This window comes from Salvia splendens, chromosome 3 (genome assembly GCF_004379255.2).
Source record: "Salvia splendens isolate huo1 chromosome 3, SspV2, whole genome shotgun sequence".
NCBI classification, from domain to species: domain Eukaryota; kingdom Viridiplantae; phylum Streptophyta; class Magnoliopsida; order Lamiales; family Lamiaceae; genus Salvia; species Salvia splendens.
Window position 1 is genome coordinate 8,803,859 of NC_056034.1, and position 17,777 is coordinate 8,821,635.

Genomic DNA, 17,777 nt, shown 5'->3' on the forward strand with positions numbered 1-17,777 from the left:
GTTGTTGAGTGCTCAATTAGGGGAGAAGTGGCTGTGCACTAAATTAAATTAGGTCATGGAATAAAAAGAAGGAAAATTAGGTATCAATTAATTTTGTTTCCCAATTGTAGCTTTTAATGGACCCAGTTGGAAAAAGATGTTGGTGTGCTGATTCAAAGATAAAGTAAATAATCTAAAAGCATTTGTTTGTGATTGGAGCAAGTAACATAAAGTTTGTGAGAGATGATGCAAATATTAGAGGTCGGTAATTATTTTTAAATCGTTCAATAAATAGGAGTTTTAATTTGAAGATTACGTTATCATTTTGAAATGGGAATCCACATCTTGGCCTATTTTTGGGCTGTCATCAAGGTCCACATGTTTTGATTTTATATATACGAAGTCTGTAGCTAATTACTTAGTATTTTGTAGGATAATAGATTTTGTTTTTATAAGTGAACTATTAGATTATTTGGATACAAATATATTTGTCACAAAAAATAAGTAAGAAATTTATAGTTTGGCAAAGAAACTCTCAAAATTGTTACTACTTATTTATGTTTTACACAAAACTTGGGTATTAATTTTTTTTATCATTTCGTTTATTGAAATCTCATTGTATATATACTTATAGATTTTTATAGAGAACTAATAGATTATTAATTTCAAACATTATGTATTATGTATTATTATTATTATTTGTGATGTTGCAATTTATACCAACTTCTGTGCTTCACGGGTCACCACAATAATGATAACAATGATAGATAAATAAAATATACAATACGAATATATATTTAATTCGATTCCAGCAATGGAACATACTTAGTGTGTCCGAGTCCGAAAATAAAAGGGCCAAATCATATATATCTCCACTTTGAATTCATTTATCTAAATGACCAAAATCAATTTGCTGTTTGCAGAGTATGATGTTTCACCTAATATATTGATAAATGCAGTTGTTTATATCATATTGGGCCTAATTATTATATATATACACGCAGTCGTCGTTCAACTTCGCCCAACGCTTGGTTTTACCATTTGTCACAACAATCATCATATCATATCATTTTGAATATTCTTTTTTTTCTTTCTTCCTTATTTGTTTTTTTCTTTCATTTCTTTTTCTCTACCTTCTTTTTCTCACCACCATACGAGAGTAATAGAGAATGTGTCCATTTTTTATGACTTGCCTTTTAAAAACCATAATAGAGAGTTTTTTGTAGTTAATTGAACAGACTCTCTCTCTCTCTCTCATTTTTCTTTTCTACTACTACTACTACTACTACTATTATCGAAGTCAATTAATTGCAACTACTAAAAAGTACTATTCCTTTTCATGTCGTTATAAATCAAGAAATGTGATGAGTAGTTTTGATGACCGAAGAACTACAATTTATGGTCAATTGGAAATATATGGAGCATAATACAAAAATTAATATGTTTAATCCAGCCATGGTTGTAAAACTCAACCATAGAAGCAATTAGTGTTATTATATGTAAACGGGACTGATAAAATTTATGGAGTAGTATTATCATACTAGTATTATTTTATAAATGAGTTAGGTTATCTTATCACTTTACGATATTTATCAAACTTAGCTTGTATTTAATTTATAATTTATTTATAAAATTTATACTTCATATATAAAATATACTCCATATATTTATCTTTATATTATTATCAGTGTTATGGTTTTAAATTTGGATTTTATGATTTAGAATGAAATTATAGCATAAATTGAAGTTAGAACATGAATTTGATTTGGAAATGTGAGGTACACTCGAAAAAAAACATGTTTTAACCGTTAAGTGCTCAAATTGGATTAATTACAATGGGAGGAACTTAAATTAGAAGATGTATATCTAGATTCTCTTTATGGAAATAAATATATAAATGAATAATCCAACAATCTTAATCATTTTTAAAAAGTATTAATATTAATTATAGGAACAAAGTATTTCGAAGTTGTATGTGTGTGTGGATATGTGTGTTACTTTTCGTCTACTTTGGGGTTTACGTGAAAAGCATAATGGCCCCCAACTTACAGATGCCCAATGTTTTTTTAATCGGCGGTTAACCGTAAAATCAGAACCGGGACTATAAGAATAACCAGGAACTAGAATTGTGACTTTTTAAATCTTGAGCTGGTCGCGATTTAAAAATAATTGAATTGGAAATGTGACAGAACCACCAGTTTCACGGTTCCGGCGCCAAACACAATGCATTAGGCGTGAGAGGAGTGCATGGCAGGCGTTACAGGCTTTTGTGACGTGGTTTTTGACAGAAACTGGTGGTTTCAATCAAAATCGATGGCCGAAGATTTTCAATTTTTTTAATTCAAATTTACAATTTAATTAGGGATACATAGACAATTCAACTTAAATTTGAAATGTCCAACTTTAATAGTTAAAGTTGAACTCAAGCCCTATTCGATTTATTTCTTTTTTTCTCAATTCATGTTTATAGAATTACTTTGATTACCGACACTTGTAAATCGTAATACATTGTACATATACGACTATTACCGTTACAACTCTAATTCAATTAAATTGATTTTTTTCAGCTTCCTTGTCTTATTCTGAATTTTATTTATTTCATTCGAATTTATTTTATACATTATAATTATATATCAAAATACTTTAAAAATAAAGAAAATCGAGAAAACGCCAAAACCAGAACTGAAACCGTGAAAATCGCTGAAAAACGGATAGTTTTGAACCGGAACTGCCAAATATGCTCACGGGTAGGTTTTCCGGTTCATGATTTCTAAAATCGTAACCAACGGTTTCGAACAGCAACGGTCGGTGTACGAACCTTGAGCATCTCTAAGTTCACCAAATGAACCAGATGTTCTGTGCAATACTCAACGCCAATCCTTACAATTTTACTATCATATGTGTTCACATTCTCAAACAACCTCGAATTTGGCAACTGTGGCACTCTATTGACATGACATACATAAGAGCATCTCCAATAACCGGCGTCACCACCGCGACGCCGATTTTTCGCCGACGCCGGTTTGACGCCGAACCATTGGAACCGGCGTCGGCGAAATCGGCGTCAAAATCAGCGTCGCCATGCCGATTCCCGCGCTGACGCCGGTTCCGACGCCGATCCTCACGGGCGCCATTGTGCGTCCCGGATCGGCGCCAAACCGGCGTCGGATTTAAATTTTTTTTTTTTTGTTTTTCGAAAACAGTATATATACGCGCGTTGAACCTCATTTTCATTCGCACCACTTGTTTTAACGAGTATTCTCTCAACCTTACTTTCTGTTCAAGATCAATTTAAGAAATGAGTAATGCCGGTGGTAGTGGTGGGGATGCGGATGAGTACGAGCGTATGATGAACGAAGAGCTAGATGCCTATACGAGCCGTGAGGTTGATACGAGTGTAATTTTTATGCAAATTTATGTAATTTTTATGCAAATTTATGTAATTTTTATGTAAATTTATGTAATTACAAGGCGTTAGTTTTTATGCAAATTTATGTAATTTTTTGAATGTAATTTTTTTAATTATTGTACTTTTTTTAAAAATTAATGTACTTTTTAAATTTTAATATTATTATTCGAATTTTCCGTATTTGTCTCGTAAATTAAATTCCGTATGTTGATACGAGTGTAAATTAAATTATATAATTGTTATTAGTGATGTGGATAGGTAGTGTGAAGGCTATGTGAGAGCTATTTGATGTCCAGTTGATGTGGCAAGCTGATGTGGCAGGAGAATTGTAGTGCTGATGATGTGGCAGTGTGAAGGCTATTTGAGGGCTATTTGACGTCCTAACCTATTGGAGATGCTCTTAAGAAAGGGCATGTGACATATATTCCAAAGCATCGAGTATTTTCTCCTTTAAAGTGCTTTTGGGTACAAGTACAACAATGCAGTGTTGGCTATTTTCTACTCCAGTATTATATTCGATCAATGTATAAAAAACCTCTGCATTTGAGCTTTTTTCAAAGATATATCTCTCAGTAAATCATGAATCTTGCAAGATCTCATATTTCCATGTAATCCAACTCATGAACTAGAATGAATTTCTAATAAGCATCTCATTCAAATACTCTTTGGCAATAGTGCTTAAGCTGTTGTTAAAGAGAGGTAAATGAGGTAATAGAACTATGTGTAATTTGATGCCTTAATAAAATCGGTGATACGTAGTCAACTCAACGTAAATTTGAAAAGTCCAACTTTAAAAGTTAAAGTTGAACTCAAGTCATTTTCAATTTATTTCCTTTTCCCCAATTCATGTCGGTTATCGACACTTGTAAATTGTACCAATACATTGTAATGTTGTACATGTACGGCTACTACCATTACAACTCTAATTCATTAAAATTGGTTTTTTTCCACCTTCCTCAGTCTTACTTTTAATTTAATCTGCGCATTGTCATGTTCGAATTTAATTTATGTACGTTATAATTATATATCGAAATACTTAAAAAAAAATTAAAAAAATAGAGAAAACCGGGAGACTGCCAAATCGGAATCGAAACAGTGAAAAATGCCGAAAAACACGGTTTCGAACCGGAACCGGAACCGGAACTGGCAGTTTACAAACCGGAACCGCAACCGCAACATGCTCATGGGTCGGTTCTGCTTCATGATTTTCTAAAGTCGGAACCAACGGTATATGAAGCATCTCTACCCCCACTTCATGTTTCTTTGATTTGGGCCCATGGCTGGTTAAGCTAACTGACTAAATAATGATATTTAACAATTAATTATTCCTAATAAAGGTGATAAGCAGCAAATACGAAATGCAGGGTGGCATCTCGAGAAGCGAGATGGCATATAATAGTAAAAGTTAAATGATGATTATTTGCACCCTTTTTAAAGGGATTAGATTAGGTCTCGATGATGATTAGATTTATAGTAGTAACATTTTAATTGATATATGATATGTATAATTCTTTCTATTGAAACTAATCCATAACCCTCTAATTTAGCTGAAACTGATAAACTTGTTGGTCTTTATTTAATGAATTTCTCTATATTTTGTTCTTAACCAGTAGTAGTAGTAGCATTTAGTTTTTGCAACTTCTTTATCGGGTAATCCTCAAATTTATTCAGGAAAGTAGAAAAGCAAAATGACTAGCTTACATAAGATAGTTTCAGATAATGTTCAATAAATATTTTAGATTCTCAACCATACAAACTTAAAAAAAATATAAGATTCCATTTAGTTTAACAATATTATTTAATATTCATGCTGGATCTGAGTATTCGAAGTATTTAAATTTTGGAATCCAAAGTTAAAAAACTTCATAATGTTCCAACAGAAAATTATTAAATCTTTAATTTATGTTGTTCTAGAGAAAAGACTTATCTTAGTACTTAATTAATAAGATGGAAATTCTAAATAACGACAAAATATGCAGGGTAGAATATAATCGAAATAAATTTAGGTATCCATCTTCAACAAAAACGGCATCTAAAAAATATTTTAGCCTATATTTAGTAAACGGCATTGGTTTACCATTCAATAAGTCAATGGTTAAAACTTGCATAATTGTGCTTATAAATCTTGACCCTTCACTAACACAAGCTTTCATGTTATGTGAAACGGAAAAAAATAGCTTTATTTTATTCAGTTAAGGTCGAAAAAAACTGTTTAATTATACGTTACAGAAAAGGCAGGCTCAAAATATTTCCTAGAGGCTATTTAAGTAGGTTTTAAATTAATTAACAATTCTTAATTACTAACATTTGGTCGTTGAAATATTGTTACTCTTATTAGCTGTTACGTAAGGGTTATGTTTAAAACATTAAATATATTTCATAAATACATAAAAAAATATGTAGAACCTAATTTTGAACACCCAAAAGCCAAAATATAGGATATTTAGTTCACCAAACACACACAAATTTCTCACCAATCAACAACTTTAATTCGTCAAAAAAGGTATCTGCCAAAAATTAAAAGTAAATATTTCTATCTGCCAAAAATTAAAAGTAAATATTTCTCGAATTAGAAAAAAAATAATAATTATATACTAGAAATCAAGAACCAGTAATAAATCTGATGGTCACTTTCATATCTTCAAGAGTCAACTAAAATAAGAGAGTAAAATCAGCAAAACATGAAGAAAACTTTTCTATAATCCTCACTGAATATCCATATATTAATATCTATTGTCTGCTTGAAGCACACGTCTACACGTTCCTCTCTCTCTCTCTCTCTCTCTCTCTCTCTCTCTCTCTCTCTCTCTCTCTCTCTCTCTCTCTCTCTCTCTCTCTCTCTCTCCCCCCCTCTCTCTCACACACTAATACGTGGAGCATTGCGTGTGTGATGTCCGAGATCACTCCTAGAAATAAACTAAACTGAAGCAAACAAGCTATATCTCACTTACCTCAACATAAAAAATTAGTTTTCAGTAATAAATGGAAAGTGGAAGTTTCTTTTCGGGGTCACAACAGAAATATTCCTCCCACTATTTATGCTCCTCTGTTTCAATTTCCAACTGCCTATTAATAATAGTATTTTGTTGTTATTACATCATCACACGTTTGTGATTTCTTTTCCCTGTTTATTCTCTCTCTCTGGAGGCTGTTGAACTGCGGCACATTTAGGTACTATCCGAATAAATTATCCATTTCTGTGGTTGTGTTGAGTATATAATTTCCTATTGTGTGAGTCAGTATGTGTTTTGGTGGGAGTTCTCTACTGGGGAGGGTGGTTTGGAGAAAGGGTCATGGTTGAAATTCTTGAATTTGCAGCGGGCATGAATTTCTGAGGGCATTACCATGGATCTTGAAAGTGGGTTTTATCAGAATCATGTTAAGGTGAGTTCTTTTAGCTTTTTTGTCAATAAAGTTGCAATCTTTGAACAATTTGAGCATTTTTTTTAATTATGCCCTTTATTAAATGATTGGATTGCAGAGAGAGTCTTGGAGAACTGTATTTACATTGGCGTATCAGAGTTTAGGTGTAGTGTATGGGGATTTGAGCACATCGCCATTGTATGTGTACAAGAGCACTTTTGCTGAAGATATAGAACACACTGAGACAAATGATGAGATTTTTGGAGTTCTTTCCTTCATATTTTGGACGTTGACTTTAGTCCCTCTTTTGAAGTATGTGTTCATTGTGCTGAGAGCTGATGACAATGGTGAAGGAGGCACATTTGCATTGTATTCACTCTTATGTAGGCACGCCAAAGTTAATTCGCTGCCTAGTTTTCAGTCGGCCGATGAGGATTTGTCGACTTATAAGAAGGATATAACGAGCCCTGCTCCCTCGACTGTTAGGGCGAAGATTAAATCCACTTTGGAGAAATACAGAGTGTTGCAGAGGGTTTTGCTTCTCTTGGCTCTGCTTGGTGCTTGTATGGTGATTGGAGATGGCATATTAACTCCGGCTATTTCCGGTATTGCCTCACACCTTTTGTTGATTTAATTTAGCCCTGTGTCTTTTGGAGTTTGTTGGTATCTATCTGAGTAACCTTTTTGGGTTGGTATTGCAGTTTTCTCAGCCGTTTCTGGCGTAGAACTTGCCATGGCTAAGGAGCATCATAAATGTAAGATTGTAAAATTCCTTCTTTTCCTTATATTTTAGCTGTCATGTTTATTGGAACTCATGTTTATTGGAACCCTTGACTCCAAGTGTTTACTGTAACAGATAAATAGTATTCATGCTTTGATTGTCAAGCTGTTTATGGTTTTCATTTAGGCTTGGGAAATCATTTAGAATGAATCGTGATGTGCGAACAACATGTTCCGACTCTTTATGTGAAGATTCCCATTTTTATCAAAACATGGTTATATATGCTGCTGAAAGCTATAATTTACCTTTCACGACAAAAAAACATCAATCCAATCTTCCTTGATTGCTTGCTGTTACCAATCGCTGCTCCAACAAACATCCGTTGCTAAATGAATTGTTTGTCGATGGATGATTCTTTTAAGCATTTCACCATGGATAATATTGGAATGTGGCTGAATTTGACATCATATTTATGAGCAGTCAAGATCTAAGAAGTACTTCATTCTAATCTTATTGATTAAGAGTTTGATTAAGTACAGTATGAATATTTACATGATATATTTCCTTTTCTGATGCAGTGATGCCTTAACTTTTCTTGTCTTCCCTCGGCATGTTTGTTCGATAAATTATGACCCTCTTTTCATACATGCCTGCACTACTCAATCCTATAATTTTGCAGATGTAGAAGTCCCAGTTGCTTGTATCGTACTGATAGCCTTGTTTGCCCTTCAACATTATGGCACTCACAGGGTTGGATTCTTGTTTGCACCCGTGGTCATAACATGGCTCTTGTGCATCAGTGCTATCGGTTTATATAACATTTTCTACTGGAACCCTCACGTGTATCAAGCTCTCTCTCCGTACTACATGTATAAATTTCTCAAGAAAACCCAACGAGGAGGTTGGATGTCGTTGGGTGGAATTCTACTGTGCATCACTGGTAAATACAAGTATTTGTCGCAGATATTTTGCTTTCCTTCACAAGATTTCCTTTAACACTTGATTTCAAATTTCCAGGTTCGGAAGCGATGTTTGCAGATCTCGGACACTTCTCTCAGCTGTCAATTAAGGCACGTATACTGTTTTCTTTAATTTTTACATAACAATTTAGTGAAAAATGATGCCTCGTCTAACATTTAATTGTCGTGAAATGGCAGATAGCATTCACATCCATTGTCTATCCGTCACTAGTCCTCGCGTATATGGGGCAAGCTGCTTATCTTTCCATGCACCACGATTTTCAAAGTGATTACCGTATCGGCTTTTATGTGTCCGTACCTGGTATTGCCTTTAACCGATGCTCTTTGAGCGTATAAGAATGTGTATAAAAAAATTTCACCTCATGGATAATATCGTTCTTTTCTTAGAGAAATTGAGATGGCCGGTGCTGGTGATTGCTGTTATGGCAGCGGTGGTCGGAAGCCAGGCCATCATAACCGGAACCTTTTCCATCATAAAGCAGTGCTCTGCTCTAGGGTGCTTTCCAAGAGTCAAAATAGTGCACACGTCGTCGAAAATGCACGGGCAGATATACATCCCAGAAATCAACTGGATTTTGATGGTTCTATGTTTGGCTGTGACAATCGGTTTTAGAGACACCAAACGGCTCGGTAATGCTTCAGGTACGACACACACTACAAGATCACGTAAAGATGCCTATGTTGATCTTTTCTATTTAGTTTCTTGATTTCTTATTTTCGTTTCGATCAGGTCTAGCAGTGATAACTGTCATGCTGGTGACTACGTGCTTGATGTCTCTCGTTATCGTTTTATGCTGGCACCACAACGTTATACTCGCCGTCTGCTTTGTGTTATTCTTCGGGATGATCGAAGCCTTATACTTCTCTGCTTCGCTTATAAAGTTTTTGGAAGGAGCTTGGGTGCCTATTGCCCTCTCATTGACCTTCATGATTGTGATGTGTGTGTGGCATTACGGAACGCTAAAGAAGTATGAGTTCGACGTCCAAAACAAGGTCTCGGTTGACTGGCTCCTCGGCCTGGGTCCGAGCTTGGGCATTGTGCGCGTCCGTGGAATTGGCCTCATCCACACGGAACTCGTTTCTGGGATCCCGGCCATCTTCTCCCACTTCGTCACCAACCTCCCCGCCTTCCACCAGGTTCTCGTGTTCCTTTGCGTAAAATCGGTCCCCATCCCCCACGTCAAACACGAGGAGCGGTTTCTCGTTGGACACATTGGCCCGAGAGAGTATCGCATGTATAGGTGCATCGTCAGGTACGGTTACCGGGACGCTCACAAGGACGATCTGCAGTTTGAGAACGACCTCGTGTGTAGCATCGCAGAGTACATCCGAACCGGAAGCACGGGGCTCAACGGTAAAGACAAGGACGTGACGAGACAGAACGAGGACATGATAGTGGTCGGGACTCCCTCGACTCATCTGCACGGGATTCTGTTATGCGAGGACGACGGGGTGAACCCGGACGTGGCTGGCACGTCCGAGCACAGAGAGATACAGTCGCCTCCGGCCCCGCCCATGAAGGCGAGGAAGAAGGTTAGGTTTGTGATCCCGGAGAACCCAAAGATCGACCGAGGGGCGCGGGAGGAGCTGAGGGATCTGATGGATGCTAGGGAAGCTGGCATAGCCTATATCTTGGGGCATTCATATGTGAGAGCTAAGCAAGGGTCAAGTTTTATGAAGAAGATGGTAATAAATTGTGGTTATGATTTTTTGAGAAGGAATTGTAGGGCTTCAACTCTTGCTTTGAGCTCACCTCATTCTTCAACATTGGAAGTGGGAATGGTGTATCATATATGAGTCTTCTTGATTTGAGTTACTCTCAACAACTTTGTACATGTTTTCTTTTTCTTCCTTTTCTTTTGCTTTTTGTTTATTTATATTGTAGATAGGAAGCTTTACATGTGTTGCTGAGGATGATGAGTTAAAATAGCAAAATCTATTGTAGGAGTTGATAACATTTTGTTTAGATTGGTAAGTTTACTACACATACTTCTTCCAATTTAAAGTTTTGTTTTTTATTGTTCTACTTATGTGTAAGAAGTTATGGGCTTATGAGTTCAACATTGGGCCTACGTGTTTTGGGCTGACTATAATAATTAAATTCTTCGATATATGAAAAGAAAAACAACGAGTTAATATTATTTGCATGTCAATTTTAGAAAACTCGAAAATGACAAATCTTGTACTAATATTCATAGGACAGTTAGGCCTACATTAAATGACTATAAAGAGTGTAGCCTATTTTTTGATGTAGATTCGCACTACTATGTTACTTATATCATGCGTCAAGTGTACATAGATATCAAAATGAGGTGACAAGTGGCCAGTGTATAAAAATCTGGTTTAGACATATATAGGTGACGAGTTAATACAGGGTGCCGGACTTCGGCTTGTCAAGGCAGGTCGGGCGACACATTGTAGTGCAAGTCGAGTTGTTGACGATTTATGATAGCATGAAATCAGCCCCGCAACGAGATATTCAAAATTTATTTGCTCAGAGCGATAATTTGATTGTTGTGCACATGTTGTAAGACATGGAAGTAGAACAAGTGCTTTGGTGTTGGTGGAAAACATTCAAATCGCGATACAATGAGAGTAGATTGTTCGATTTGGCCATGTTTATAACTAAGGAAACTAGGTGATTGACTTTCATGCGAGCTTTGGTGAGGAATCAATGTCTGGATAGATTTACTAGATGAGGCTCCAAGGATCAACGGGGGTTCGATTAGTTTTTGCGTGACCAATTAGGGATGATTTCAGACCGATTGTGTTCAATATATGAACAATGTTTGATTTTAAAGAAGTGTCTTTTTCTTTGAATGTGAAAAAATGGTTCAAACATATCAAGAAATGGACGGTCAAGATCAACATTGGGTAATTAATCCAGTGTTGCATTATTTGTCCTATTTTGTGCATTATGAGGGTACAATAGTAATCTAATAATGGCTGGAAACCGCTACGAGTAATGCACCACATGGTCACGAGTAATGCATATAATTGCCTATATAATGCACAATATGTGAACTGCAATGCATACGAACAAGATGTGTTGTGTTATGATGTTTGACACACGTTTCTTGTTTCCCCTAAGGGTTTAATAAGTTTAGGGGCTAGGGTATAGTATGTAGACACGTATGTAATCTTCACATGGTAACGAGTAATGGATATAATTGACTATATAATGCACAATTTGTGAACTGCAATGCATACGAACAAGATGTGCTGTGTTATGATGTTTGACACACGTTTCTTGTTTCCCCTAAGGGTTTAATAAGCTTAGAGGCTAGGGTATACGTACGCATTAATAACAAATTATAAAACGATACGAATAATTCACCAAATTGTCTCGAGTAATGGATGTTATTAACTATATAATGCACAATATGTGAACTGCAATGCATACGAATAAGATGTACCATGTTATGATGTTTGACACACGTTTCTTGTTTCCCCTAAGGGTTTAATAAGCTTAGGGGCTAGGGTATAGTACGTAGACATTACTAAATGCACGTATGTAATATTCAATCCGTTGATTAACCCATATACACAATACCTCTAATAATGCATAATATACTGAGATAATGACAATTAACAGCTACATAATGCACTACCTAAACCAAATAATGCACATACGTATATTCCAATAACAACAATTTGTTAGTAATGTCTACGTACTATACCCTAGCCCCTAAGCTTATTAAACCCTTAGGGGAAACAAGAAACGTGTGTCAAACATCATAACATGGTACATCTTATTCGTATGCATTGCAGTTCACATATTGTGCATTATATAGTTAATAACATCCATTACTCGTGAAAATTTGGTGAATTATTCGTATCGTTTTATAATTTGTTATTAATGCGTACGTACTATACCCTAGCCCCTAAGCTTATTAAACCCTTAGGGGAAACAAGAAACGTGTGTCAAACATCATAACACAGCACATCTTGCTCGTATGCATTGCAGTTCACAAATTGTGCATTATATAGTCAATTATATCCATTACTCGTTACCATGTGAAGATTACATACGTGTCTACGTACTATACCCTAGCCCCTAAGCTTATTAAACCCTTAGGGGAAACAAGAAACGTGTGTCCAAACATCATAACATGGTACATCTTATTCGTATGCATTGCAGTTCACATATTGTGCATTATATAGTCAATTATATGCATTACTCGTGACCATGTGGTGCATTATTCGCAGATACCAAAATGTGGCAGTTACTTTTCCGTCAAATGTCAATAATAACCCTGTAATGCATACAACCACCTTTTATAATGCAACACGGAACCAGTTTTATAGAATCAATCTGATCCGTTGATGCCTTAGATCTAACGCGTAATATTAAGAAGGAAAAAGGATCTAAGATGTGGAAAGGAGAATAACGCTCCCCTATATATATATATATATATATATATATATATGTCCATGATCAATTGAGATTTTTTTTGCTAATTGAGAAATGAGATGCAACATCAGCCACTCATTCTTATTATATAAGTGGTCCAGATTTTGCCACACAAAAATTTTTTTTTAATTAATTTATTATGAAAGGGTATAATGGTCATTTCGTGGTTTAATTAGGGTTCTCAACACACCTCTGCGCCTCCTCCAAACTCGTCCAAGCAGATTGAGCAGCTGCTCTTCTCTCACTATTCACAACCACCATCTTCTCGCTCCTTTTCCTCACTTACTCCTTCTTCCTCTTTGGTTTTCTCTCACCACCCGCCGCTGCCGATGTGTCGCTGATCGTCGGAGCCAAATACCACACAATCGACGTGCACAGAATCGTGAACGACCTGCCGTAGATCGCCAGAAACAGCAGAATCAGCACCACCATCACCGGGAAAATCAATTGAGGACGTTTCAGATCCTCTATCTTGAAATTCCCCTTGCTTCTCCGCGATCTCTTCTTCTTCATCATTTTCTCGCTCTCCGCCTCCGGTTCCGGTGATGGCGGCGGCGCAGCGTTGATCGGTGAAATTCTTCGCCAATTTAGGCGGAGATCTATCCTTGACCTTGATTATGATCTGTTTAGCGTTGTCGGAGTCGTTATCGTAGACGAATCGGACAAAGGAGATGTCCTCGGAGCCTTTCTGCTTGTAGATCTTCTGATTCTTATCATCGAGATCTGCTAGGAGCGCGTAGAATTTGTCGAGGCCTCGATCGGCGTAGGGATTTTAGGAGGCACTGTCTCTTGACATGAGTTTGCAGAAGCTGGTATTGACATGTGAATTATAAGTGTTATTTGTTAGTTGTTGACATTTTAATACAAGCTGTTGACATTTGATATTCTCGGTATTGATATATGAATTATAAGTGTTATTTTTTAGTCGTTGACATTTTGATACGAGTTGTTGACATTTGATGTTCTCGCTAGTGATATGTGAATTGTAAGTGTTATTTTTTAGATGTTGACATTTTAATACGAGCTGTTGACATTTGATATTCTCGGTATTGATATATGAATTATAAGTGTTATTTTTTAGTTGTTGACATTTTGATACGAGTTGTTGACATTTGATGTTCTCGCTAGTGATATGTGAATTGTAAGTGTTATTTTTTAGTTGTTGACATTTTAATACGTGTTGGGTGATTGATTGCATGATATACATGGAGCTTAATCGAGCTCATTGTGTGACTGTTGGAAGAGGTTTTAAATAGAATAATCTGAGCCGTTCTTTTCATGTTTAGTTAGCTGATAAATACTAGCCGTTGGATTGGATTCGGTTAGGTGTGAAATGTTAGTTGAAGTAGTATACATATACAACACGTGTGTATCTTCTTGTATTCTGTATTCCCATTCAATTGAATAAAATTTCCCTTTCCAAATACGAGCTCTCAAGATCATCATCTTTCAATTCGCGTTCTTCACAATAACATTTACAATTGGCGCCGTCTGTGGGAAATTGTAGTTTTCCCCAAAGTTCCAACCTGAGAATCGGAGTGAGGTTTTCAATCGCGATTCTTAAAGATGGCAGCTCGACTTGAAGCTGAGAAATTCACCGGCACCAACGATTTCGGGTTATGGAGAATGAAAATGCGAGCAATGTTTACGCAGCAAGGGCTCGCATCGGCTTTGGAAACGAAGCAGAAAGATCCGAAGGAAATAGGGGTTCTCGATGAGAAGGCTTTATTAAAGCAAGCCGAGATCGAAGCCAAGGCTCACAACACGATTGTATTGTGCCTCGCCGATAAAGTGTTGCGGGAGGTGGCGAAGGAGACAACGGCTGCGGGCATTCTTGCCAGGTTAGAGGATCTTTATCTCACGAAATCTTTGGCCAACCGGTTGTATATGAAGCGTAGGTTGTATTCGTATAAATTCTTGGAGAATAGAGGGGTGTTAGAACAGCTAGAAGAATTTAATAAATCGGTAGATGATCTGGAAAATATTGATGCAGCTATAGGAGATGAGGATAAGGCTATTCTGTTATTAAATGCTCTTCCTAGGTCTTTTGATCAATTGCGTGATGCATTATTGTATGGGAGAGATAAGGCGATTACTTTTGTGGAAGTTCAAACCGCTGTGAGAGCTAAGGAAATTCACAAAGAGGGAATAAACAGTGAAGCTGGATCATCTATTGCAGAGAGTCTGAACATTAGGAAGCATAAGTTCAAGAAGGATCATGATGGCTCGAAATCTTTCCAGAATGGCCAGAAGGAAAGCAGGTCTTGCCATTGGTGCAAGAAACCTGGACATCTCAAGAAAGATTGCTTTGCTTGGAAGAAGAAGCAAGCACAAACTGGTGAGAAGCTGGTTAATGCCACTGATGGTGAAAATGAGATGGATGAAGATCAGATTCTTAATGTGATGGAGAATGGGATTGGTGGTTCTTGGATTATGGATTCAGGCTGCAGCTTCCACATGAGCTCCAATTTGATATGGTTTCAAGAGTTGAGTGAAAGCACTGGGTCAGTTATATTGGGCAACAATCAAGTTTGTCAAGTAAGAGGAATTGGCTCTGTGAAGTTAAAAATGAAGAGTGGCTGTGTGATAACCCTTACTGATGTAAGATATATTCCTCAAGTAAAGAGGAATTTAATATCCCTTGGACTTCTTGAAAGGAAGGGATGTAAATTTGGTTCATCTGATGGAAGGATGACTGTCAGTAAGGGAGGAAAGACAATTATGGAGGCTGACAGAAAGGGCAGTTTGTATTACCTGCTAGCCGAAGTGCAGATCTCCACTGATCAGATAAACTCAGTAGTCTCAGATGAGAGGCTATGGCATATGAGGCTTGGTCACCCTGCTCAAGGGAGTTTGAAGGAGTTGGTCAGGAAAGGAGCAGTGCAGACTCAGATTGATAAGCAACAACTCAAGTGCGAAGAGTGTGTGCTGGGAAAATCTAAGAAACAATCATTTCCAAAGGGAAGGCATCTATCTACTCAGCCGCTGGATTATGCTCATAGTGACCTTTAGGGGCCTGCTCAAGTGAACTCTATAGGTGGTGGCAGATACTACATGACCATTATTGATGATTTCTCACGAAAGATATGGATCTATATACTAAAGGAAAAATCAGAAGCTTTCAAGAAGTTCTCTACTTGGTGTTCTGAAGTTGAACTTGAGAAAGGCTTGGTACTGAAGTGTCTCCGGACAGATAATGGCTTGGAGTATTTGTCGAAGGAGTTTGATGATTACTGCAAGAATAAGGGCATCAAACGCCACAGAACTGTCCCTATGAACCCACAACAAAATGGTGTGGCAGAACGAGCAAATAGAACAATTGTGGAACGAGTAAGATGCATGCTACTTTCTGCTGGTCTAGAGAGAAAGTTCTGGGCCGAGGCTGCCTCCACAGCTGTTAAACTGCTTAATATGTGCCCAGCATAAAGTATTGAAGGTGACATTCCTGATTACAGATGGCATGGAGCCCTTGGTGATTATTCCAGATTGAGAATTTTTGGCTGCAAAGCCTATGCTCACGTGAGGCAGGGGAAACTGGAAGCAAGAGCAAGGAGATGCATCATGCTGGGTTACCAAAGTGGGGTGAAAGGGTATAGATTATGGTGCACAGAGCCTAGAGAAGCAAGGATTATCATTAGCAGAGATGTAGTATTCTGGGAATCTGAGATGCCATTCTCAAATAAAAGGTCTGAAACTGATCAAAGGATGATGGTTACTGATCTTGAGGTGGAGCCAGTAGAGGCCCCACCTGAGGCTGAGGATGCTGACAAAGACCAAGGATTTGATGTTGGTCCAGAAGAATCAGCAACTGGTTCAAATGTTTTGAAGGATTATCAACTTGCAAGGGACCGAGTTAGAAGGAAGAATGTCAAGATGCCCTCAAGATTTTCTGATTCAGAGATGTTATTCTATGCTCTCTGTGTTGCTGAGGAGGTGGAGTATAGTGAGCCAGCTTCTTACAGAGAGGCAATTCAATCTCCTGAATCTGATAGATGGATGCTAGCTATGGTGGAGGAAATTGAATCTCTACTCAAGAATGGCACTTGGATACTTGTAGACAAGGTGGAGGGTAGAAAGATTGTTAGTTGCAAGTGGATTTATAAAAAGAAGCTTGAATCAGTGGCTGATGGTGATCACATCAGATTCAAGGCCCGTTTGGTTGCAAGAGGATTCACACAAGAGGCTGGTGTGGACTTCAACGAGGTGTTTTCTCCAGTTGTAAAACATACCTCTATTAGGATTTTGCTTGATGTGGTTGCCAAGAAGGACTGGGAAATGGAGCAGTTAGATGTCAAAACCGCCTTCTTGCATGGTGAGCTAGAAGAAACCATATATATGGCTCAGCCTGAGGGTTTTATCAGTACAGGAGATGAGGGAAAAGTTTGCTTGCTTAAGAGAAGCATCTATGGCTTGAAACAAGCAAGTAGACAATGGCACAAGAGATTTGATGATCACATGCTCACTTGTGGCTTCAAGAAATCTCTATATGATGAATGTGTATATATCAAGAGCAAGGATGGAGTACCTGTTGCTTACCTTCTACTCTATGTAGATGATATGTTGCTAGCTGGAGCATGCAAGAAAGAATTACAGCTGGTGAAGGATGACTTGACTGCAGCCTTTGATATGAAGGACTTGGGTCCAGCCAAAAGAATCTTGGGTATGAACATAGTCAGGGATAGAAAGAGGAGGCTAATATGGCTGAATCAACATGATTATGTTCAGAGGCTCTTGAGGAAGTTCAAGATGGACAATGTCAAGGAAGCTGCAACCCCACTGACTCAACATTTCAAGCTGTCAGTGCAGCAGATACCAGAGACAGAAGCAGAGGCAATTGAAATGCAGAAGATTCCTTTTGCTAACATAGTTGGGAGCATCATGTATGCTATGATATCAACAAGGCCAGATGTG

General features: G+C 37.4%; 1 protein-coding gene across 1 annotated transcript; it reads left to right on the plus strand.

Moving 5' to 3' along the window:
* The first annotated feature begins 6,267 nt into the window (after positions 1–6,267).
* On the plus strand, positions 6,268–10,437 carry LOC121794744 (potassium transporter 6-like). Its single transcript, XM_042193071.1, has 8 exons — positions 6,268–6,772; positions 6,870–7,356; positions 7,453–7,506; positions 8,152–8,412; positions 8,490–8,542; positions 8,630–8,753; positions 8,840–9,094; positions 9,183–10,437. The coding sequence occupies exons 1-8, from the start codon at positions 6,734–6,736 to the stop codon at positions 10,247–10,249; spliced, it is 2,340 nt and encodes a 779-aa protein (XP_042049005.1). The 5' UTR covers positions 6,268–6,733; the 3' UTR covers positions 10,250–10,437.
* The last annotated feature ends 7,340 nt before the right edge of the window (positions 10,438–17,777 follow it).